Below are 25,688 nucleotides of genomic sequence, written 5' to 3'. Positions count from 1 at the left end.
CCAGCACTTAGCCCATATCCCTCTAAACCCTTCCTATTCATATACCTATCAAGATGCCTTTTAAAGGTTATAACTGTATCAGCTTCTACCGCTTCGTCTGGCAGTTCATTCCATACATTCACCACCCTCTATGTGAAAACCTTGCTCCTTAGAACCCTGCTGAACTTTTCCCCTCTCACCTTCAACCTATGCCCTGTAGTTTTGGACTCCCCTACCCTAGTGTTACCAGATTTTGGTTAATCAACTTATCTATCCCTTCATAATTGTATAATCCTCTATAAAGTTACCCCTCAGCCTCCAACACTCCAGGGAAAATAGCCCCAGCCTATTCAGCCTCTCTCCATAGCTCAAACCCTCCAACCAGCATCATTTTAAATCTTTTCTGCACCCTTTCAAGTTTACCATAATCTTTGCTATGGCAGGGAGACCAGAATTGAACACAATATTCCAAAAATGGCCTAACCAAAGTCCTGTAAAGCTAAAACATGACATCTTAATTCCTATACTCAATACACTGACCAATGATGGCAAGTGTACCAAACATTTCTTCACTACCCTGTTTGTCTGCAACTCAACCTTCAAAGAACAATGAACTTGCACCCCATGGTCCCTTTGTTCAGCAACATTCCCCAGGACCTTACCATTAAGTGTATAAGTCCTGCCCTGATTTGCCTTATCAAAATGAAACAGCCCACATTCATCTAGATTAAACTCCATCTGCCACTACTCGGCCCATTGGCCCATCTAATCAAAATCCTGTTGTACCCTGAGATAACCTTCCGCACTTTCTTTGGAGAATAGTTGTCATAAATGGAAGGTGCATTTTTTAATGTTTCAAACTTATCAGGATTCATTGTTCATGAGGCATGGAGCAACATAGATGCACAGCATAAAGAAATTATCCAAACAGGTACAGGAGCATGATGCTAGTGCCAGTGCCCCTACCTCTGGGCTTGGAGGCCTAGGTTCAATCTCACCTGCACCAGAAGTCTCTAATAACATCTCTAAACAGTTTGATCAAAATAATTATTGTATTGCTTGTACCTGCTAAATCAGCAGAAGGTACCAGCAGAATTCAACAGAACTTTTTTTCATAGAATCCCGACAGTGTGGAAGCAGGCCATTCACCCCATGGAGTCCACACAAACCCTCCAAAGAGCATCCACACAGATCCACTCGCCTACCCTATCCCTGTAACCCTACATGTTCCCATGGCTAACCCACCTAGCCTGCACATCCCTGGACACTATGGGGCAATTTAGCATGGTCAATCCACCCTAACCTGCACATTTTTGTTTGGTGGGAAGAAACCAGAGCATCTGGAAGAAACCCAAGCAGATATGGGGAGAACGTGCAAACATCACACAGACAGTCACCCAGGGCTGAAATCAAACCTGGGTCCCAGGTGCTGTGAGGCATTAGTGCTAACCATGAGCCACCGTGCTGCCTTCTGTGGAATATTGGCTGGTCATTCAGGTTCTTGATTGTCTCATAGCAATGAGGTGATAATAGACATAAGAAATTTAATGGCATAATTCCTAAATAAAAAGATTCCATAACCACAAAGGCAACTAAATTATGCTATATTATTTAAAGCAATATATGCACCAACTAAACCTAATAGCATGTATTGTAGACCTGAGTAGGGCATTAAGGGACTGAAGCCAAATGAAAGAATTGGTATTATATCACAGTACTTCAACAGTAAATCACTAAACTTGAGAACTAGCTAAATATATCACATACTTTAAAAGCTGAGAAATATAGAATATGCTGGGTAGCAGAGTGACAAAACGTCAAGCTGGGAGATGTTGATAGAAAGAAGAAAGAGGGCCAGAAGTTGGAAACAGAGTGGGCAGGATTTGAGCTCATTATTAGAGCAAATTAACTGGAGCATGATCAAGGATCAATTTACAGAAGGTGCCTTTAAAAGAATGGAGAATGCTGGCAGAAATGATGCTCATCGTAACTACAAGGTACATTGTTAAATGGGAACCCAGTGAGCAGAGAGTGAGGCAGTGAAGACTTGAGGATCAGAAGGATGGATAGGTAAAGAATCATACTGAGGCACTTTGGCCCAACAAGTCTGTACTGCCAAAAATATGCGACTAGCTAAATTAGCCCCACTTGCCTGAATATTATGACACTTCAAGTGTTTATCCAAGTACTTTTTCACAGGTAAAACAAAGAACTGCAGATGCTGGAGATCTGAAACAAAAACAGAAATTGCTGGAGCAAGTCTGACAGCATCTTTGGGAGGAAAGCAGCATTCACAATTTCAGTCTAGTGACTCTTCATCAGAACTGCTAGGAAAAAGTGGTATTTATACAATTATACTGGAAAATAGCTGATGTAATTCCTTTATTCAAAAAGAGTGCAAGGCGGAAAGCAGTTAGCTTAACATCTGTCATAGGGAAAATGTTAGATCTATTATTAAAGACATTGTAACAAGGCACTCAGGGTAATTAGGCAAATGGCTTTGTCAAAAGGAAATCATGTGTACCTAATTTATTGGAGATTTTTTGAAGAAATATCTTGGGGCCTTCTTGTGGAGCAGTGGTAGTGACTCTACCCCTGTACCAGGATGCCCAGATTCAAACCCCACCTGCTCCAGGTGTGTCTAATAACATTTCTAAAGAGGTTGATTAGAAAAAGTGGTGAAGAAGTGACTAGTGCTGTAGAGAAAGGGGTATTAGTTGATGTATCGAACTTAGATTTCTGGAAGGCATTTGATAAAGTGGATACTTAAAGCTCATAGTGCAGATGGCAATAGATTTACATGAATAGAAGATTGGCTGGCAGGATATCACAGGTGGTGTGCGACAAGGGTCAGTGTTGGAGCCTGCACTCTACAATTTATATAACTGATCTGAATGAAAGAATTGAAGATGTGGTTCCTGAATTTACTGACATCACAAAGATAGGTGAGAAAATAAGTTGTGAAGAGGACATCAGGAACCTACAAAAGGGTATACGTAGGTTAAGTGAATGTGCAAAGAGCTGACAAATGGGCTGGACAAATGTAGGGAAGTATGAAATTGTCTATTTTGGTTGAAAGAATAAAGAAGAATCGCATTAATTAAATGGTGAGTGGTTGCAAAGCTCAGAGATGTAGAGAGTTCTGACTATCCTAGTGCATGAATTGTAGAAGGTTAGTATGCAGATGCAGCAAGCAATCAGGAAGCCAATAGAATGTTATGTTTTATTGTGAGAGGACTTAGATGCAGGAGCTGGGAGGTTATGCTTAAGTTATACAGTATTGATATGACCACATCTGGAGTACTGTGTACAGAACTGGTTAGTGTACTTGCAGTTGTTTTGGAAGCAGTTCAGAGACGCTTTACTAGACTAATACTTGGAATGAGTGGATTGCCTTATGAGGAAAGACTGGACAGACTTGACCTCCATCCTCTGAATTTAGAAAAGTCAGACATGACTTAATTGAAACATATAAGATCCCGATGGGACTTGATTATATTATAGACCCCCTAATAGTCAGAGGGAAATTGAGAAACAAATTTTTAAGGAGATCTCAGTTATCTGTAAAAATAATAGGGTGGCTATGGTAGGGATTTTAACTTTCCAAACATAGTCTGGGGCTGTCATAGTGTTAAGGGTTTAGATGGAGAAAAATTTGTTAAGTGTGTCCAAGAAAATTTTCTGATTCAGTATGTGGATGTACGTACTAGAGAAGGTGCAAAACTTGACCTACTCTTGGGAAATAAGGCAGGACAGGTGACTGAGGTTTCAGTGGGGGAGCACTTTGGGGCCAGTGACCATAATTCTATTAGATTTAAAATAGTGATGGAAAATGATAGACCAGATCTAAAAGTTGAAGTCCTAAATTGGAGAAAGGCCAATTTTGATGTTATTAAGCAAGAACTTTCGAAAGTTGATTGGGGGCACATGTTCGCAGGTAAAGGGACGGCTGGAAAATGGGAAGCCTTCAGAAATGAGATAATGAGAGTCCAGAGAAAGTATATTCCTGTTAAGGTGAAAGGAAAGGCTGGTAGGTATAGGGAATGCTCGATGTCTAAAGAAATTGAGGGTTTGGTTGAGAAAAAGAAGGAAGCATATGTCAGGTATAGAAAGGATAGATTGAGTGAATCCTTAGAGTATAAAGGCAGTAGGAGTATACTTAAGAGGGAAAACAGGAGGACAAAAAGGGGACATGAGATAGCTTTGGCAAATAGAGTTAAGGAGAATCCAAAAGGTTTTTACAAATATATTAAGGACAAAAGGGTAACTAGGGAGAGAATAGGGCCCCTCAAAAATCAGCAAGGCAGCCTTTGTGTGGAGCGCAGGAAATGGGGAGATACTAAACGAGTATTTTACATCAGTATGTACTGTGGAAAAGGACATGGAAGATATAGAATGGAGGGAAATAGATGGTGACATCTTGAAAAATGCCCATATTACAGACGAGGAAGTGCTGGATGTCTTGAAACACATAGAAGTGGATAAATCGCCAGGACCTGATCAGGTACCCTAGAACTCTGTGGAAGCTAGGGAAGAGATTGCTGGGTCTCTTGCTGAGATATTTGTATCATCGATAGTCACAGGTGAGGTGCCGGAAGACTGGAGGTTGGCAAACGTGGTGCCACTGTTTAAGAAGGGTGGTACGGACAAGCTTGTGAGCCTGATGTCGATGGTGGGCAAGTTGTTGGAGGGAATCCTGAGGGATAGGATGTACATGTATTTGGAAAGGCAAGGACTGATTAGAGAAAGTCAACATGGCTTTATGCATGGGAAATCATGTCTCACAAATTTGATTGAGTTTTTTGAAGAAGTAACAAAGAGGATTGATGAGGGCAGAGCAGTAGATGTGATCTATATGGACTTCAGTAAGGAGTTCGACAAGGTTTCCCATAGGAGACTGGTTAGCAAGGCTAGATCTCATGGAATACAGGGAGAACTAGCCATTTGGATAGAGAACTGGCTCAAAGGTAGAAGAAAGAGGGTGGTGGTGGAGGATTGTTTTTCAGACTGGAGGCCTGTGACCAGTGGAGTGCTACAAGGATCGGTGCTAGGTGCACTATTTTTCATCATTTGTATAAATGATTTGGATTTGAGCATAAGAGGTATAGTTAGTAAGTTTGCAGATGACACCAAAATTGGAAGTGTCGTGGACAGCGAAGAAGGTTATCTCAGATTACAACAGGATCTTGATCAGATGGGCCAGTGGACTGAGAAGTGGCAGATGAAGTTTAATTTAGATAAATGTGAGGTGATGCATTTTGGGAAAGCAAATCTTAGCAGGACTTATACATTTGATGGTAAGGTCCTAGGGAGTGTTGCTGAACAAAGAGACCTCGGAGTGCAGGTTCATAGCTCCTTGAAAGTGGAGTCACAGGTAGATAGGATAATGAAGAAGGCGTTTGGTATGCTTTCCTTTATTGGTCAGAGTATTGAGTACAGGAGTTGGGAGGTCATGTTGCGGCTGTACAGGACATTTGTTCGGCCACTGTTAGAATATTGCTTGCAATTCTGGGCTCCTTCCTATCGGAAAGATGTTGTGAAACTTGAAAGGGTTCAGAAAAGATTTACAAGAATGTTGCCAAAGTTGGAGGATTTGAGTTATAAGGAGAGGTTGAATAGGCTGGGGCTGTTTTCCCTGGAGCATTGGAGTCTGAGGGGTGACCTTATAGAGGTTTATAAAATCATGAGAGGCATGGATAGGATAAATAGACAAGTCTTTTCGCTGGGGTGGGTGAGTCCAGAACTAGAGGGCATAGGTTTAGGGTGAGAGGGGAAAGATATAAAAGAGACCTAAGGGGGAAGCTTTTCATGCAGAGGGTGGTGCATGTATAGAATGAGCTGCCAGAGGAAGTGGTGGAGGCTGGTATAATTGCAACATTTAACAGACATTTGGATGGGTATATGAACAGGAAGGGTTTGGAAGGATATGGCCCGGGTGCTGGCAGGTGAGACTAGATTGGGTTGGGATATCTGGTCAGCATGGACAGGTTGGACCGAAGGGTCTGTTTCCATGCTGTACATCTCTATGACTCTATGAGAAGAACTACCCTCTGTGATTATGGCTATGGTCATCATGCAATCCTCTGACCCAGAGCATCGATACAAACCAGCCCATTGTTTGATGAGTCCATAGTGTAGCAGATGACAGCCTTCCTTAAGATAAGGTTCTGATTTTTGGAGCAGGCTGGTAAAGCCTTGCCACACATGCCAGACAGTTCTTCTCTGTACACCTGGACCCAGGCAATGAGGAGATGTGATGGTGGTTGAAGAGGTGGGAGAACAGAATCAATCTTCCAAGGAGGAAGATGAGAACATCAAATTATTCACGCATAGAGAGCAGCAGCCAGACAGGAGTTAATTGACACTCAGAGGTTCCAGTAGCTGAGAGTTTGGTGCAGAGATCACTCATTGACTACAAATGTGTTGCCGCTTGAAAAGCAAGCAGTACAGTCCTGTTCGAAGAGGCATATACAGCTTCTATTTGCTTCTGCTATTGCTGAATAAAAGTATTTTGAACTGTTTGAAAGCTTTCCAGTTTGTGATGGTCCCGTGTTAAACAATGAAAAGATGCTGGGCATTGGTGAAAGATTAGCACTCCCTTGGACAAAGCTGTAAGATGGCACGTGGCTTAGGATGGATAAGCCCTGTACCTTGGTTCTTAAACAATGATAGATATATTGTATGCACATTGAAATGTAATCACACAAATTATTTGCTTAAAGAAGCATTGCTTTGCGGTTATTATCTTACTAAGAACATTGTGAAGGGCAGCTCTGAACTTCCAATGCTTGATTAAGTGCAAGGCTGTGCTTCAGAGATGGTGCCAAAGATCCCAGGGTATCCAGGTACTGATGAGAACTTCTGCCAATGTCAAATGGGAAATTTGATGGGGGCGGAGGTGTACCATAATCGAAAGGTAATGTGGTGAGTTTAGGACGAGAGTGTAAGAAAACCCACTAGTGCTCATGGAGAGAAACCCTCTGTGAAACTCACCAAAAATGACACTTAGCCAATTTTTGTTCAGAATCAGTTCTGTATGACATTACAGCGGGTGGTGCTTGAAACAATCCTCAGTATTAACCTTAAACACATTTACATATTCCTCTGTGTGGGTGCTGGATAGATAGAGAATGTCCAAAATACAGTGCACCTGTCCATTAGGTAACACAGTAGTAGCTATTATCATTACCATAGATACCCTGTGATCTTGCAAACTGGGTGCTAGATTTTTATAAATCACATGATTTCAGCAGTGATTGTAACAAGGTCAGCCAGCTGGACCTCATAGAATATGAGTTTCCTGACTGGACCAGACTAACAGCCTGAATCAAGGCGCCCTGGCTGACAGATATAAACAGCTGGCACTTTGGTACCTGACTCTGTATGAGGCCATACTAAAAGTCAAGAATATCTGGTTGGGGTAGACTAGTTGGACCGAAGGGTTTGTTTCTGTGTTGTGTAACTCTGACTCCATCACTGTCCACCTCTAAATAAAGGGCAACTTGGTAACAGAAGACTGGCCTCTGTAGAGTTATTTCAGTTTTTAATCCTTTTTCTCAGTAACTCAATTCTGCAATATTCAAAGTAAGGATCAAAATAACATGCAAAAATATGCAATTAATATAATTAAATGTATGTATATTGAATTGTCTTTATGTTTTTAAATGCCTTCATTAGAAGTTTTACTTAAAGCCTGTTCCAAACTCCTGGAATTATTTTTGCCCAGATTTGTGACTTTGCACTGAATTTAAGTTGCATGCTCTCAGTATATACCCAATTTGTAAAGATGGAGGAGCACTGTTCAGTCCACTCTCTTGGTGGAATGTCTTTCTTTGTCTTCTTGCAGACCCTGCCTAGTAGCTTTGCTTCAAATTAACTTGAAAAACAAAAGGACAATTTCAAAAGTTTCCCTGAGGTATTTATTTTTTCTACTGTTTTTCTTTTTTTTTAATAGATATTTTTATTAGAAATTTAACATTTTTACAAGTTTACAAAAATAAACAAAACTCTCAGATATAAACATTGATATACAATTAGCTCAAATATACAATAGCCAAAATTTGACAAAAAAAAACAAAACAACAAAAAAAAAACAAAAAAAAACAAAAAAAAAACAAACAGACAAAACTCAACTATCTACTAATCTAACCTACAACTAACCAGGGTGTATATTTAAGTCTCTTACATGCTCGGGATGTGTTAACATCAGATATGATAAAACCCGTATTCGTGCGGGATTCCTCCCCCGAGGGGCCGCGGACCAGCCAGGTTTGTAGTCTCAATTAAATAAAAGCCCTTGTTAGGATAGCCGAAATATCTGTATTTATGTAATTCAAAAAGGGCTGCCATATTTTATAAAATAATTCGGTCTTTCGGTGCACCATATTTGTAAGGAAGTCAAGGGGAATACATTCCATAATTAGTCTGTGCCAATTTGAAAGTCCAGGGGGGCCCTCCGCCACCCAGTTCATCAAAATATTTTTCCTTGCACAGAAAGAAAGAATAGAAAATAGTTTCTTCCCGTACGTGTCTACTGTTTTTCTTAAAATAGAGTTCGTCTGTATGTAAATCAGTAAAGAGAACATTATAGGTTTTCTGTTTTATGAAGTTTAGAAAATGGAAATGAAATTAAAGAATAATTTTTCTTCATGATTTCAAAACAAATCTTTTGAATTTTTAAGTAAACTAATTATCTCCATCAGAAAGTATTAATACTAATAGAATATATCACTGTGATTCTAATAACCAAGACGGACAGGAATACTGACAGCATTTTTTTCACATTGGCATTAACTTATTTTTTAAGAGCAGGAAGTTTAATTTTGAAAGTAGCTGAAACCTTTGGAGGGAAACAGGAAGGAGGATTGGATAAGGAAGAAACAAACTGGTTGAGGTGTTAAGGCGATAAGTAACAGTAGAGTGAAGCATTTACAAGATGTATTGTAGAAACTCACCATTGCTGCTTTGACAGTTCTTTCTGAACTTGCAATGTCTAACGCTTCGAAGCACAGGGCATTGAAAACACCACCATCAGTAAGTTCCCTTCCAAGTCACACGCCATCTTGGCTTGGAACTGTGTCACTATTCCTTCACTGTGGTTGGTTCAAAATGCTTGACCTACCTCCTTGACAGTATTGTATTGTGACCACACCCCAACGACTGGAGTGTTTCAAGATAGCAGCTTACCACCACTTTCTCAAAGGTACTTAGGGATGGACAATAAATGTTGGCCTAGCCAATGATACCATATTCCATGACAGTATCAAAAAATTGTAGTAGATCCATCTATTTGCAGCATTAAGTGCATATTAGTAAATTTCCTGTGACAATATTAAAGTTTAGGTCAGTATGTGGGGTACAGTTCAACCATATTCGTTGAAGTTAGATGGGTCAGTGTTTGTTCAATGTGTGCAGGAGAGTTTCCTGACACAATATGTAGACAGGCCAACAAGAGGTGAGGCCATACTGGATTTGGTTCTGGGTAACGAACCAGGCCAGGTGTTAGAATTAGAGGTAGGTGAGCACTTTGGGGATAGTGACCACAATTCGGTGATTTTTACTCTTGTGATGGAGAGGGATAAGTGTGTACTACAGGGCAAGAGTTATCGCTGGGGTCAGGGAAATTATGATGCGGTGAGGCATGACTTAGGATGTGTGGCTTGGAAAAGTAGACTCCAATGCAAGAGTGTAAATGATATGTGGAGCTTGTTCAAGGAGCAACTATTGAGTGTCCTTGATAATTATGTACCTGTCAGGCAGGGAGGAAAGGGTCGTGCGAGGGAGCCGTGGTTTAATAAGGAATTGGAATCCCTTGTTAAATGGAAGAGGGCGGCCTATCTCAAGATGAGACGTGAAGGTTCAATTGGGGCGATTGAGAGTTATAGGGTAGCCAGGAAGGACCTGAAGAGAGAGCTAAGAGCAGCAAGGAGGGGACATGAAAGGTCCTTAGTCGGTAGGATTAGGGAAAACCCTAAGGCTTTCTATAGGTATGTTAGGAATAAAAGAATGACTAGGGTAGGAATAGGTCCAGTCAAGGATAGTAGTGGGAAGTTGCGTGTGGAGGCGGAAGAGATTGGGGAGACACTGAATGAATACTTTTCTTCAGTGTTTACTCAGGAACAGGGCATTGTCGTCGATGTGAATACTGAGTCACAAATAAGTAGAATGGATGGCTTTGAGGTATGTAGAGAAGAGGTGTTGGAAATCCTGGAAAAGGTGAAAATAGATAAGTCCCCTGGGCCTGATGGCATTTATCCTAGGATTCTCTGGGAAGCAAGGGAGGAGATTGCAGAGCCATTGGCCTTGATTTTTATGTCCTCGTTGTCTACAGGAGTAGTGCCAGAAGACTGGAGGATAGCAAATGTGGTTCCCTTGTTCAAAAAGGGGAGTAGGGATAACCCTAGTAACTATAGGCCGGTGAGTCTCACTTCTGTTGTGGGCAAAGTCTTAGAGAGAATTGTAAGGGATAGGATTTATGCACATCTGGATAGGAATAATGTGATCAAGGATAGTCAGCATGGTTTTGTGAAGGGCAGGTCGTGCCTCACAAACCTTATTCAATTCTTTGAAAAGGTGACGAAGGAGGTTGATGAGGGGAAAGCGGTAGATGTGGTATATATGGATTTTAGTAAGGCGTTTGATAAGGTTCCCCATGGTAGGCTACTGCAGAAAATACGGAGATATGGCATTGAGGGTGAGTTGGAGGTTTGGATTAGGAATTGGCTGGATGGAAGAAGACAGAGGGTAGTAGTTGATGGCAAAGTTTCTTCATGGAGTGCCGTCACTAGCGGTGTTCCGCAAGGATCTGTTTTGGGACCATTGCTGTTTGTCATTTTTATAAATGACCTGGAAGAGGGGTTAGAAGGTTGGGTGAGCAAGTTTGCGGATGATACGAAAGTCGGAGGAGTTGTTGACAGTGAGGAAGGATGTGGCAGGTTACAGCAGGATATAGAGAAGCTGCAGAGCTGGGCAGAAAGGTGGCAAATGGAATTCAATGTAGCTAAGTGTGAGGTGATTCACTTTGGGAAGAATAACAAAAAGATGGGGTACTGGGCTAATGGTCGGATACTTGGTAGTGTGGATGAGCAGAGGGATCTTGGTGTCCATGTACACAGATCTCTGAAAGTTGCCACCCAGGTAAATAGTGCGGTGAGGAAGGTATATGGCGTACTGGCTTTTATTGGTAGAGGAATTGAGTTCCGGAGTCCTGAGGTCATGTTGCAGTTGTATAAGACTCTGGTGCGGCCGCATCTGGAATATTGTGTGCAGTTTTGGTCGCCATACTATAGGAAGGATGTGGAGGCACTGGAACGGGTGCAGAGGAGGTTTACCAGGATGTTGCCTGGTATGGAAGGAAGATCGTATGAGGAAAGACTGAGACACTTGGGGCTGTTTTCATTAGAGAAAAGAAGGTTTAGGGGTGACTTGATTGAGGTGTACAAGATGATTAGGGGATTAGATAGGGTTGACACTGTGAACCTTTTCCCGCGTATGGAGTCGGGTATTACAAGGGGGCATAGCTTTAAATTAAGGGGGGGTAGATATAGGACTGAAGTTAGGGGTAGGTTCTTCACTCAGCGAGTCGTAAGTTCATGGAATGCCCTGCCAGTAGCAGTGGTGGACTCTCCCTCTTTATGGGCATTTAAGCGGGCATTGGATAGGTATATGGAGGATAGTGGGTTAGTATAGGTTAGGTGGGCTTGGATCGGCGCAACATCGAGGGCCAAAGGGCCTGTACTGCGCTGTATTCTTCTATGTTCTATATTGATGGTATTTATTGATTTAACAGGGCCACTTCAGCAATATTCACAAGACCCAATCTTCTGAGATATGCAGACGTACTTAAAAATTATTGTTCAGTTGAAGAAAAACCGGAATAATGGGAATGACATTTAAATGGACAACCAGTGGAAGTTCCACCTTCTGCTTTTTGATGCAAGAAACCTTCGGATTGATCACAATTTTGAAAATCTGGTTTATTGTTTTGAATTCTAGGAAAAGGTCCCCAACACAGATATTTACTTTCTATTTCTCACGGCCTGCTTTTTTGTTTAAATAAACATGTTCAGTGTTGTTTGTATCTCCTTTACCATGTAGTCTGCTTCAGAGACCATCTGTTGTCTAATTGCATGGCCACCATCACAATGTCAGATCTTATACTGAGCTATTTTAGAACAGTTGTGGTTGTATATGTTCTGATAGAATACAGAATACACAGCAGTGTACTGAGAAAAAAAAGTATTTATTTCTTACAAAATGTCCAATAATAAATTGTAACGCTTTTCATTTTTAACTTGACAGCACAAATGCAATTTGACAGATGTATTTTAACACTGATTTGCAATATATTTGCTCTCTTTACCCATTAGTAAATAATACCAAGAAATAAATCAATCCAAAATTGCATCACCAGAATTTATAAATCACATTTAACCTAGCTTAGTAAAGTCCACTAAAATTTAAATAGTTTTCTTTGAGATGTGTACATTTACATTATTGAAACAATACTGCAATGTTCTAGGAGACTTTGACAGGCTGTAATAATAATGTGGATGTGCAACAGGATATCCACTTTGGTATGAGAAACAAAGGTATTTGGTAAATGATGAGAGATTGGGAAAGTTAATGTTGAAAGGCACCTGGGTTTCTTTGTTCATAAGTCACTGAAAACTGGTAGGCAATGCAGCAAATTATTCAGAAGGCAAATGGTATGTTGGCCTTTATTGCAAGAGGACTTGAATACAGGAATAAAGATACCTTACTTAAATTGTATAGAACTTTGTTGAGACCATATCTGGAGTACTGTCTTTCAGTTCTGGTCTCCTTACCAAAGAAAGGACATACCTTCTACACAGAGAGTGCAACAGGAGTTCACCAGACTGATCTTGGGGATCATGGGACTCTCCTGTGAGATGAAATTAAGGACATTGAACCTACATTCATTTGCGTTTAGAAGAATAAGAGGTGATCTCAGTGAAATGTACAAAATTTTCAAAAAGCTAGATGGTGTAGTTACAGAAATGATATTTCCCCAGGTGGTAGGATCTAGAACTAATGAACTCAGGCTCAGAATAAGGATCAAGCCAGTTAGGCCTAAGGTAAGAAGGAATTTCTTGAAAGGGGGGGGGGGGGAATGAATGTTTGGAATTTCTTTTTCTTCTGAGAGGGCCATGAAAGCTCAATCATTGAGCAAGATCGATCAATTTTTAGAAAGCAATGATATTGGAAGATGTGGAGATAGTGTGAGAACATGACATTGAGGTGAATGATCAGCCAGGAAGTAACATGATAGAGCAAGCTTAAGATGTTGAATAGCTACTTCTGCTTCTGTCTTCATGTGCAATGCTTGAAGCTAATACTGCAATCTGCACATTGAGGTAATAGTCTGGAGTATCAGGCTGTGGGTGTCCCTGAGGCTGGTTAGTCTTTATCACAAAGTAATATGCTCCTTATATGCTATAACGCCTCTTTATTTATATCTCGATGTGGGTTGTCAAGCAGAGCTCTCCAGTGCAATATCTGATAGCTGATCATTTGGGACTGGTGTCTTCTCTCCTACTGATAACAGAATCATGGGATCATGATATACATGAATCCCATTAGATCATGTGTACCCTCTCGAAAAGTGTTATCCAATAACATAAATCAAGTAGAATAAATCTTATCTAGTTTTTGTCATGTCTTAAAATTATGTCAGAATTTTCAGTTTGAAAGGTATATGTTATCATATGTTGGTCTCTTTTCCTTGAGATGCAAAATCTGTCCATATGATAGGCTTTTACTAATGTTTTAAAAGACATAGAAATTCAAATTACTCTTAGCATTTGCTGCTTTAAGTGGGAGTTAACTTTGTGCATTTTAACACATTTTGATGTATGTCAAACAGATCAAGGTTAGAGTACACACCATTTATTATCTAATCCAAAGGTTCCACATCCTAAATAGCTCTTAGTCAAAATAAATAGCATTCTGTTACTCAATAATGACTTAACTCCTGGCTCACCTCAAATCCCATCCTCTGTGAATTTGAGTTCATCCAAAGTACAGCTGCATGGCTCTGAACTCTCAGAGTTATGTTCATCCACTACCTTTGCTTGACAAACAACACTGACACTTTGTTAAAAGCAATACCTCAGTCTTAAAAATTCTCTTGTTTACAAATCATTCCATGCCCTCAGCCCACCCAATTTATGGATTCCTTTAGCTCATAAATCTCCAAATTATCTGCTTTCAACCAATTCTGGCTTGAGCATTCCAATTGTTGGTCAAGCCTTCAACTGACTAGATCCTAAACTCTAGAATTCCCTCCCTAAACCTTTGTTTCTCTATCTCTTTCTCCTTCAAGATGCTTTTAAATTTTACAATCCTTTACAATATATTTTAATGCTCTGGACAATACAGTTGAATGAACTACAGCTAAACTTGCAGATGACATAAAAATAGATGGGAAGGCAAATGGTGAGTATAATCCAAAGAATCTCCAGAGGGATGCAGACAGGTTAAATGACTGGGCAACAACTTGGCAGATAGAAAGCAATATGGGAAAATGTGATGTGATATTTGGCAGGAAGAATAAAGGAGATAAATATTATTTATATGGGAAAAGACTAGAGAAAACTACAGCACAGACTGATTTGGGAGTCCTTGGAATAAATGACAAAAAGCCAGAATTGAAGTTCACTGGGTAATAGGGAAGCCAAATGCAACATTGGCCTGTATTTCAAAGGGAATACATAATAAAGATAGGGAGGTCTCGCTAAAACTATACAAGACACTAGTTAGACCACACCTAGAATATGGTGAACAGTTTGGTCCCCTTATCTAAGGAGATATATACTGGCATTGAAAGCAATAAGGAGGAGCTTCAACAGGTGGATCCTGAGTATGGAGGGATTTTTTTAATGAAGAGAGATCGATTAAATTGGGCTAATACTCACTGGAAGGATGAGAGGAGACCTAATTGAAACAAAGATACATCTTTAGGGCCTTGACAGGGTAGATGTGGAGAAATATTTTCCTCTTTTGGAAGATTCTAGAACCAGATGGTATAATCTTAGAGTAAGGGGTCACATATGTAGGACAGAGATGAGGAAGAATTTTTTTGCACTGAGGGTAGTGAATCTGTGCAATTCTTTATCCAGACAGTTGCAGAGGTTGGCTTAAGGCTGAGACAGACAGACTTTTAATCAGGAAAGGAATTGAAGGTTGTGGAGATAAGTGGAAAGTAGAGTTGGGGATTATCAGATCAGCCACGATCACAATGAATAGTGGAGCTAACTCAATGAGCTTAATCCTGCTCCTAAGTCCTATAGTCCTTCCTCTTCTGTAGTTTGCTTCTGTAGTTCAATATTTGGCCCATATGTGTTGTTTTCCTACTAGAGTGAACAGCCAATGGGAAACTTCAAACCAGCATCTACAGGAAAACAACATACATGGACCAAGTATTGAACTTCAGAAGCAATCATCCCAACATCCACAAACGACACTGCATCAGAACATTATTTCAATGAGCCACCACACACTGCAGCACAGAGGAACTACGCAGAGCAGAGGAAAATCACCTGTACAGTGTATTCAAAAAGAATGGGTACCCAATGAACACAGTCCGCCGATTTCTCAGCAACAAACCCAAACAAACAGAAAAAATGCACCCAGAAACCTTAGCCACTCTCCCCTACATCAAAAATATCTCAGAAATGACTGCCAGACGACTCAGACCACTTGACATCATGGTAGCCCACAAACCCACCAACACACTAAAACAGCAGCTAATGAACTTGAAAGAGCCTATACAGACAACAAGCAAACCTAATGTCATTTACAAAGTACCGTGCAAGAACTGTAACAAACACTACATTAGACAAACAGGCAGAAAACCAGGATATATGAACATCAACTAGCCACAAAACAAATGATCCTCTCTCACTAGTATCCTTACATACAGATAAGGAAGGACACCACTTCAACTGGGACAACGCATCCATCCTAGGACAAGCCAAACAGAGACATGCACGAGAATTCCTAGAAGCATGGCACTCTATCAACACACCCTATTTACCACTCACTGAGAAAAAGAACCAGAAATGTAATTTCCTATGGTGATGTCACCACCAACCCCAAAAAATCTAAACATATAAATAGAAAGCAGGAACCATCAGCAGTGCTTCGTCCGGAGGCTCACTGAAGATGTTACTTAGTATGGTGACGAAACGTCTGAAAACGAACCTTCTCGCTCAGCAAGCAAACCTACATCCAGAACTTCAACCTGAGCTACAAATCTTCTCAAAACTCGCTATAATCAATTGTTTCCACTTCCACCATCCTTGTACACTGAAAGTTTCAGCTCGTCATTGTGTGCTGCATAAAAGAGCTGTTTCTCTTATCACTCGCTTACCATTCCTTCAAAAACCGCTAACTCTCAGTTCCCAAGTCCTTATACCATTAGTCATTGGAAACAGCTTTTACTTGCCTACCTTGTGTAAATGTCATAATCAAATATAACTTCATCCGTCCTCACTTCAATACTTCCTGCTCCAAGGAGAACAATTGCAGCTTCTCTGACTGAAGCTTGTAGTGAAACACCCTCAATCCCAGAATCATTCTGGTAAATCTCCCTTGTACCTTCACATTCTTCCTGAAATGCAGTGATCAGAGCCAAATATAATACCTCAATTTTAACACAAATGAAGAGTTTTAAAAATGTTCAGCATATTTTCCCCATTTTTGTATTCAATACCACAACTTATAAAGCCTTAGATCCCACTACTTCGCAAATGACTCTCAATATGTTCTGCCGCCAAAGATTGGTGTACATGAATCTCCAGTTCCTCTGTACCTGCACTTCCTTTAGAAGTTTATATCTTCTCTCTTGTCAAATGCTCTTTTCTGCATTTAAATTACATTTGCCCTTTGTATGCTCTTTCTGCTCATCTTTTTATGTCCCATAGGTTGAAAAGAAGACAAAGACAGTGGAGGTGCTGGTGTTAGACTGGGGTGGGTTATGGTCTAACAGGTTTATTTGGAGATATTAGCTTTCAGAGCGCTGCTCCTGCAACAGATAACTAGTGGGACAGGATCATCTGACACAATTTATAGCAAAAGATCACATTATCATGCAATTAAAATAACACATTGAACAAACCTAGATTGCTGTTATCTTTTGCTATCAATTCTGTGTCCTATGATCCTGTCCACGAGTTACCTGATGAAGGAGCAGTGCTGTGAAAGCTCATACTTCCAAATAAACCTGTTGGATTATAACCTAGTGTTGTGTGATTTTTAACAGGCAAGTTCAGTTGCAATGTTAAATCTCTGAAAAGTGAAATCATATTGGAAATCTGACATCATTCCACTCATTTCTCTCATACTGCTGGACTTCTCCAACACTATGTTTTTGTTTTGGGTTTGAGCGTGATGCGTTTGGGGGCCTTTCATATGTACAGGGAGTGTTGAGTGTAAGTGTGTGGCAATCTGGATATTGTCAGAATAACCAGGAATTTGGTTCAATCCCTTAACATTCAGTTAGCTTGTGAGTCCCACTCAGGTGATAATGCATGGTCTGTTCTGGGTATCTAGGATGCTGTCAAACTTTGTTTAATCATTGACAATCACAGCTTTTCACTCTTCCACACCACCTCACATTGAACTCCTGGGAGGCCAGACTAATTATTGGACGCAAGGCCTCCATTGGGTTGAAGGATGGTAGGAAGATAGCTGAATGGCTACAGGCAATTTAATCACACACCAACACACCCCTCCCTCTAAACACATCACTAGCAGAACTCCTAAATTAAGACCCATTCAGGAAATGCTTCCTCAGACTCCTACCCAGTGCAAACCCTGTGGTGTCAGCTGAATTTCCAACCCCACCTGCACCTATATAGGGACAGACTCAGTCATCAGGTAAGAGGCAACTGTGTGACTCAGCCTGGCAGCCAAAGCAGTGCACATGTCTGACACATCATGTTACACTGAGAGATAAATCCCTTCAATGTATCTCTAATAGTTCTCACTGCCTGTTGGTAACACACACATTTAGTAGTAAAGTCAGAGACATTAGGGACATTTAAGCAACTGCTAGACATGTACATGGACAGCAGTAATTTGAGGGGTGTTAATCTTAGATTAAGATAAATACTCAGCCCAACATCGTGGGCCGAAGGGCCTGTACTGTGTTGTACTGTTCTATGTTCAATTTCCCATTGTGGCTTGCACATATTGCCTTTTCATTGACAACCTTTGAGTTCAGAATCTATGTCCAGTTGAACAGAGCTTGCAGTGTAATGCTTTCTCTACCAGAATGTCCCCCCTGTTGTTATGACAATCTGTGAAGACCACATCTTTTCATTTTCTGCATTTTTGATTGTGGACTACAACAGGAAAATAATTTTTTAAAAACAGAGGATTGTTGAAGGATTAACTGGACACTCATTAAGTGTTGCTTGTTGGTTCAAGTGGCAGAAGCATTTGTCTATATACGAATGGAGATTTGGCTGGCAACAAGGTGCTGATTGGTCTATGAAATAGTGCTGGAAATGTGTTGCTGGAAAAGCACAGCAGGTCAGGCAGCATCCAGGGAACAGGAGAATCGACATTTCGGGCATAAGCCCTTCTACTGTTCCCTGGATGCTGCCTGACCTGCTGCGCTTTTCCAGCAACACATTTCTAGCTCTGATCTCCAGCATCTGCAGACCTCACTTTCTCCTATGAAATAGTGCCCAATTATCAAAGGCCAAGGCATCCACCCAGCCAACAACTGTGTGATTGGCTCCCAAGAAGCTGAACAATTTGAGGATGAGAATGTTTGGGGTATAAACCATCAGAGGTCTGAGGGGGAAATGAGTGTGCAGTGAAAAGCATTTCAAGCCTCAAGATAACCAGTTTATTTCACCTATTAATGAGAATTGTGACTTAGTTAACAAATAGAGGCTTTTATAAATGTGACCCAGTCACCTTGTGCCTCTTGCAAATAAGTAGCTGAATATGCAAGATCAAGAAGCAGCATTCTAATTAGCAATAAAAGATTATTTCAGTATATACTGCAGACAAGGATCTCTGAACTGCCTTCCACTATCTTTCTCTCCTCTCATATTTTTGTATTGGTCTATCTGTGTGTGACAGGGGAAATTTTATAAGGGGATTAGAGTTTTAACCAGTTGAGTTTAATTGTTTATCTATAGTTACAAAGTATTTGTAATAAATAGTAATTACTGATGAATGCAGAAACCTGGCCCAAACTTCTATCAACTTAGATCTAGAAACCCAGTAAATTTCAGAATTTTGCACACTTTTGTAAATTTTTTTTGTGATGATTCTGAGAATAGCAGAGTTTGATTTCCAATGCACTAACCCAGTGAGGTGTAACAAACCTCAGTCTCTCTACTGCGGCAGTCATCGAGGTGTTTGTTTTGGTGCTGGTGGATAGTTTGAAAAAGTGTCATGCAATCGTGCATCCTTAGAATATTCACCCCCCCCGGGGGCTCCAGAGTCTGATAACTCAGGAAATGTTCCAAGATTCACGAAGGGCCGGTGGGAGACGTATGATAGATGTGCTGACTTTGAGAATGGGGCAATTCATTTAATGGTAACATCATTCAACATGAGGCATTATTAAATGCTAACTGACCAACTTCTTCATTTAATGTGGTCATCAGGTTTTGAGGTGCCCCTCTCTGTGCATCGCTGATGCCCAGTAAGTTTTGCTGGCAATTTCTAGTGAATTTTCTCCCATTATAGTTTGGATTCCATGGCTATGGCCACACAAAGATGGACTTTTGAGAAGATGGCTGGAGGGAAATGAATGTGTGGCCCTGCCAAAGTGTGTTTGTCAGGGAAATGCAGCATGGAAGAACTCTGGAGAGGTCAGAGAGTGTGATGATACTCAACACTCCGTGAGATCACTAAATCTTTAGTGACACTGAATCCAGGACTCAGGCATAAAGGTGCTGCTGTCCCTTTAAACTCAGCCTCCATGGGACAGCTGTTTTAATATCCACAACCAAAAAGCAGGGTGCTAATACCATTATGGAGTTAAACAGACATGCTGAAGTACGCCTCAGTAGTAATAACCAAGTACCCAACAAGAAGGCTCACTGCCTCAGCAGATATCCCAATTTAAAAATTCCATCCATGGTGTCTAATACTAACAAAAATGCCATTGTAAAACCTAAGGAAGAGGGTGAATAAAAGATGAATGTGTGGAGCTTGACACGTGTTAAGTGTTCCTTTAGTTTAATTTGCGTAGATTACAACATTTCTGTGAGAAATTTAAGATGTTTCATCTGAAAAGATCCAGTATTGTGCCACATTTACACCACAATGTTGAGTAGGTTGAAAGGATCAATGAGCAAATGTAGCTTTGCACAACTGGAGACTAAGAGCAATGGTTTGTGCATTCAACTGGCAAGCCCGTGCCCTCTGTCAACTCAAACCTTCTACAAGTAAAATAGCTTGCATTTATTTAACTTATAAATTACTTTGATTATTATTTGGTGCCATGCAAGACTATCAGTGTATATTCAACTATTGATAGCAACCACATTTGGCGATCCTTCATGAGTAACTCCATTGATGTCATTGGGTCATAAAAGAAAGCTATCCAAGATGTGATAAAGACAAGGTGTCATGTGTTTGGTTATACAATGGGGACAGCCACCACAGACTGACTCAGAGACCTTATAGCAAAGTACGTGCACACACATACACACACACACACACACACACACAAAATAGTCAGAACATAGCCTTAAGGAGCAGGAAGAATGCATGCACAAATGTAGGAGGCTCTTCCAAAAAAGTAAAAATACATTCAAGCTTTGCATTATCACCCAGCTACACGGTGGGCGGCACGGTGGCACAGTGGTTAGCACTGCTGCCTCACAGCGCCAGAGACCCGGGTTCAATTCCCGCCTCAGGCGACTGACTGTGTGGAGTTTGCACATTCTCCCCGTGTCTGCGTGGGTTTCCTCCGGGTGCTCCGGTTTCCTCCCACAGTCCAAAGATGTGCAGGGTCAGGTGAATTGGCCATGCTAAATTGTCCGTAGTGTTAGATAAGGGGTAAATGTAAGGGTATGGGTGGGTTGCGCTTCGGCGGGTCGGTGTGGACTTGTTGGGCCGAAGGGCCTGTTTCCACACTGTAAAGTAATCTAATCTAATCTAAACCTCTCAGGAATGTCTCAAGTACCTCATTTAACGAAATTAAATTAAATGTTTGAGGTCCAATGTTTGCTATTATGCAGGACAAATGCAGCAGCCTTTTTGCATAAAATATGAAAATGAGTGATCCACAGTTTTACATGGTAACATGAGAAGCATTTCTTCAATACCTAGCTTCACATTCACAAATGTATTTATTTTTAATTATTCTTTTAATTGCAGGTGGCAGTTCAGCATATAGATCACACATAGACTTCATTCTCCTGAACACAGCCTAGTGATGGCTAAGATCAGGGCAAAAAAAAACAACTGATGAAGGAAATATGAAGCACTAAGTTCTTTGCAGATGCAAATAAAGAGAAGAATCCAGGATACCTCCAAAAAAATGCCACTTCCAGTGTGGAATACACGTGCTCACCAGCATTCTATTGGACACTTTGCTGGTTGGCATTGAAAGGCATAAGCTAAAGCAGGACTTTGCACCCCAAACTGTATATTCCAGTGTAACATCAATAGCTATATCTACGTTTATCAGGTGATATTTAGTTCCAAACTCTTAGTTGACTTTTCATATAAGAAAGTTGCACAGAATAGGATTAGGCCTTAGGTCTGTTCCATCATGCAACTTGATTTTTTATCATAACTCTTTTTATCCACCTTTGATCCAAATCCTTTGACAGAAATGCCTTAAAATATTTCAATTTTTGTCATGAAAATTTTATTTTCTGTTGAGGGAAAATGGTGCATGCTGCATGAAATTTACAGATTTTCTTTATCCTTGGAGAGTCAAGGTGATTTCTTGATTTCATTTCTAAATGGACCAGCTCTAACTCAAATTGTTCACTCTTGATCAGAATTTCCCCATCAGGAGGAAATAGTTCATCCACACCGCAAATCTCATTCATGTTAATTACCTTGAGAAGATCAGCCATCAGCCTTCTAAACTTTGTGGAATTTATTAGTGGCAATACATTAATCATTAAAAGGTCAAACTGTACAATATTAACTATAGCAAAGAAACAAGACCACTGGGTTACTTCTGTATAAGACTATTGGTATTTCCTGTGCCAAGAAACAAGTGCAGAAAAATTGGTTAAGAAAAGGCACTGTTCTGGATCCAATTTCTATTTTAAAAATTGGAAAAATAAATAATTGACAACTTGAACAATACGGAACATATGGGTCAACAGACCGATTCTGATAAATGAAGAATGTTTGTTTACATTATTTGCTTACATTTCAGAATAGCTAGAGCAGAAAGCAACCATTTTCTCCCTTCATTTAGATTTCTCAATAATGCTATTCAGCTTAACAAGGAACAATACAATATTCCTGAAGTATTTAGAACTAAATTGTGCAATGTATGTAAACAGCACTCTCTCCAGAATTAGTGACACTGACAAATAAAAAGTGTTTTCAGTATTATTCACATTTGGACACCCATTAATGAATGTGAGCTGGGATATTTCCCCGTGCAGCAAATTTAAGTTTTACCAGATAAGTGGCCCCGGTCATGAAGAAAAATAGAAAAACGAAAAGAGGGAAAAAGTAAATGAGGAAGCAACAAGAAATGAGTTTGTTGAATGCAAATGACAACAATGTCACTGCTTAATACTGACATTTTAGGTGTTCTTAAATATCTCAGCTGCTGGTGCATCAGAATGAAGAACTTGTTCTTTTATACATTTTTTTTGTGTTCTACTCTTAAAATAACTGTCCCTGCAAACATTTGTAAACAAACAAATCTAATCTTTAATTAACTTACTTTCCTAAAGTAAAATATTTTTCTGCCCTGGCACTGTGACTAGTGGCAATCTAAATTCAATTCTGCTGGAAAACAAAGCCAGATGAGAAAAAAGTGGTGTAACCAAAAAAGGAATTTAAATTCACTAGCTTAAGTTTAGCACCCAAATAGAATGATCTGATCCTTGTTGATGGCTCTTCGAGCAAATTGTTTCAAAGTAGCATTGTAATCACTTCCTGTTTAAAAGAGAAATTTTGAAGGTGCCTGTGCTACAGTTTTATAATACTGGGCTGGAGAAAGGTTTAACCTTCGAATATTAAGCTCATTGGCAAATTTCCTTGCTTTCTGATAGAAATACAGTGACATTTCCCGATCCACAAGAAAATTGTGGTAGATAGTGGCAAGTCTAGTGCAGATTTTCAGTTGAGACTTCTTACTGCCCAAATCCACGGCTGCAGCAAGAGCTAAGTGGTAATAGCCTGCAGCATCATATGGATCCTAAAATGTTAAAAAAAAATCATCAACTAAATGCATCACATTGTTGAATACAGACGAGACAGTTATATAGAAAGCATCTGTAATTGATCTCTTTGGAATATACGGTTTTATCACCAGAGTTTGTGCTAAAGCTGTGGGAAAGACACAACAGCCAAGTTTTTATGCAAAAAATGAATTTTCTCGAAAAGACCTCCAACAATAAAGGGGGGGGGACAGGACTATTTTTCTCTTGCATTCAGTGATATCGGTTGCAGTCACTATCCTCAAAAAGTGTGGAAAACTGCAGAATCTGCTTGGTCAAATGCAGTAGAGGGAAATCACTTCCTGACCTAACTAGAATACTCTCATAGTTAGCAATAATCACAGACATTATTAGGAGGAGGACTAGATCATAAACCATTCCACCTACAAGTCCTTATCACAGCATCATAGTAATGAGTGCTTATGACACTCCCCATCAACTCTTAAAACTATATAACTACAATTAACTGACCTGTTGTTGACATATATTTAATTGACTATAACTTCCTCTACTGCAGCTTACACCAATGACAACCGAAGGAGTTTTCGGATCTCTCAGAAATCCTAGAGAAACTGCCTTTTAAGCCCTTCCAGCACTTTCTCTGTAATTCCTATTTCCTGTCAAAGTTATGGTGGGAGGTCAGGGGATCCTTATAGAAATTTCTACTCCTTATTAGTTGCACCTTAAAGTAACTGATGCACATATTCACAAAAGATGAGCCACTGTCCCCTATCCACTATTTCCCATTCCCCCTATTTCCACTTTCAGGAGCAGGAAGCGAGGAGACAGTTCCTAAGTCTACCTCAGACACAATGGGAATTAAACTCATGCTATTGGCATTATTCTGAACCACACGATAATCTATTAAGCAGCCCATCTACTGTGGCCGATAATCTGTTTCAATCGTATCACTACAATCTTTATTCCCTGGACTATTTCTTTTCTTACCTTGAGATCATAGAATGTCATATCTCCCAGTTGAACGTAAACTCTAACGAAGTAAATTGCCTCCTCATCAAATTCCAGTGGACAGGGGTAAAGGGAAAGTGCCTTTAGATAGAAGTGCTCAGCCAGCTCACACTGACCAAGGGACTGATGTACTAGTGCCAGTCGATGATAAGCAACACGTTCATTAAGGGTGTCTCCTATTAAACAAAAGAAATGTATATAGTAAGTGTTTCAGAGAACAGTAATACAGGCAGTATTACAATACTTGGTTAGAGTGGTGCTGGAAAAGCACAGCAGTTCAGGCAGCAGAGGAGCAGTAAAATCGACGTTTCGGGAATTCCTGATGAAGGGCTTTTGCCAGAAACGTCAATTTTACTGCTTCTTGGATGCTGCCTGAACTGCTGTGCTTTTCCAGCACCCCTAATCCAGAATCTGATTTCCAGCATCTGCAGTCATTGGTTTTACCTAGTATTATAATACTTAAAAGGTGACAGAAGACTCTGCTCTTTTTAATGTTATATTGCGATTGTAGATATTCAGAGGGTTAAATACTGCTGCATATTACTGCTTGCACACTACAATAGGGCCAGAAATTTCTGGTTCTTTCAGGACACTGCTGCCACAACACCAGGTGAATTTTACTAATGCTGAACACAGATTTCCAATGGGTCTCCAAAGCATCCTAAGTCATTTCATATCCAAAAGATCCAAAATTTTACATGATGTTTTGTAAATGCTTTCTAAAGAAAGCTGGAGTAAAGTTGCTCTTCCCAAACCCTACCCTGCACTAACTATAATACAGGTGAACCCTTGATGAAGAACACATTAATACTTTACATTATCTAATGCTTATAAAACATGAAATGTTGATGCATGAACCATTGAAGCCAGACAGAAACAAAAACCACAGGTATTTATCAGTCAGTTAGTTTAACATCGGTCATTGGAAAATATTTGAGTCTATTGCAAAGGAAGTAATAGCAGAGTATTTAGAAGTACAAAATTATAATCATGCAGAGTCAGCATGGTTATGTGAAGGGGAATTCATGCCTGAAAAAAATTCTGAGCACTCTCTGAAGTAGCAAGCATGATAGATAAAGGGAACCAATAGATGTAATATATTTAGATCTTCAGAAGGCGTTCAATAATGCATCTCATCTAAAAGGCCCTGACAACGTAAGTGTTATTTTCCCTGTGGGAGAATCTAGAACCATAGGCATAATCTCAGAATAAGGGGTCACCCATTTAAGAGAAAGAACAAAATATAATTTTTCTTCTCAAACGGTAATTAATCTATGGAATTTGAAGGGCTATTGAGGCTGGAGTAAAGTATTTTTATAAAGT

General features: G+C 40.1%; 2 protein-coding genes across 4 annotated transcripts in view; one reads left to right on the top strand and one right to left on the bottom strand.

Moving 5' to 3' along the window:
• LOC122555074 (von Willebrand factor A domain-containing protein 2-like) overlaps positions 1-12,196 on the top strand; it is a 43,757-nt gene extending 31,561 nt beyond the window's left edge. Inside the window, exon 13 of the mRNA XM_043700742.2 lies at positions 11,768-12,196. Within this exon, the coding sequence (XP_043556677.2) occupies positions 11,768-11,805 (38 nt within the window). The 3' untranslated portion in view covers positions 11,806-12,196. The remainder of the gene's footprint in view (positions 1-11,767) is intronic.
• A 9,869-nt stretch (positions 12,197-22,065) lies between these two features.
• Positions 22,066-25,688, bottom strand: part of sh3tc1 (SH3 domain and tetratricopeptide repeats 1) — an 81,680-nt gene continuing 78,057 nt past the window's right edge. For all 3 annotated transcript variants that reach the window (XM_087979421.1, XM_087979357.1, XM_087979481.1), the window contains 2 exons: positions 24,345-24,541; positions 22,066-23,374 (listed from right to left, as the gene is read on the bottom strand). In XM_087979421.1, the coding sequence (XP_087835547.1) occupies positions 23,117-23,374; positions 24,345-24,541 (455 nt within the window). In that variant the 3' untranslated portion in view covers positions 22,066-23,116. The remainder of the gene's footprint in view (positions 23,375-24,344; positions 24,542-25,688) is intronic.

The sequence above is a fragment of the Chiloscyllium plagiosum genome, unplaced genomic scaffold (assembly GCF_037043375.1).
Source record: "Chiloscyllium plagiosum isolate Xiang-an unplaced genomic scaffold, Cpla_swu_hap1 HiC_scaffold_1, whole genome shotgun sequence".
Taxonomy (NCBI): domain Eukaryota; kingdom Metazoa; phylum Chordata; class Chondrichthyes; order Orectolobiformes; family Hemiscylliidae; genus Chiloscyllium; species Chiloscyllium plagiosum.
The sequence above is the reverse complement of the archived record's forward strand: the minus strand, read 5'-3'. Positions and strand labels throughout refer to the sequence as shown.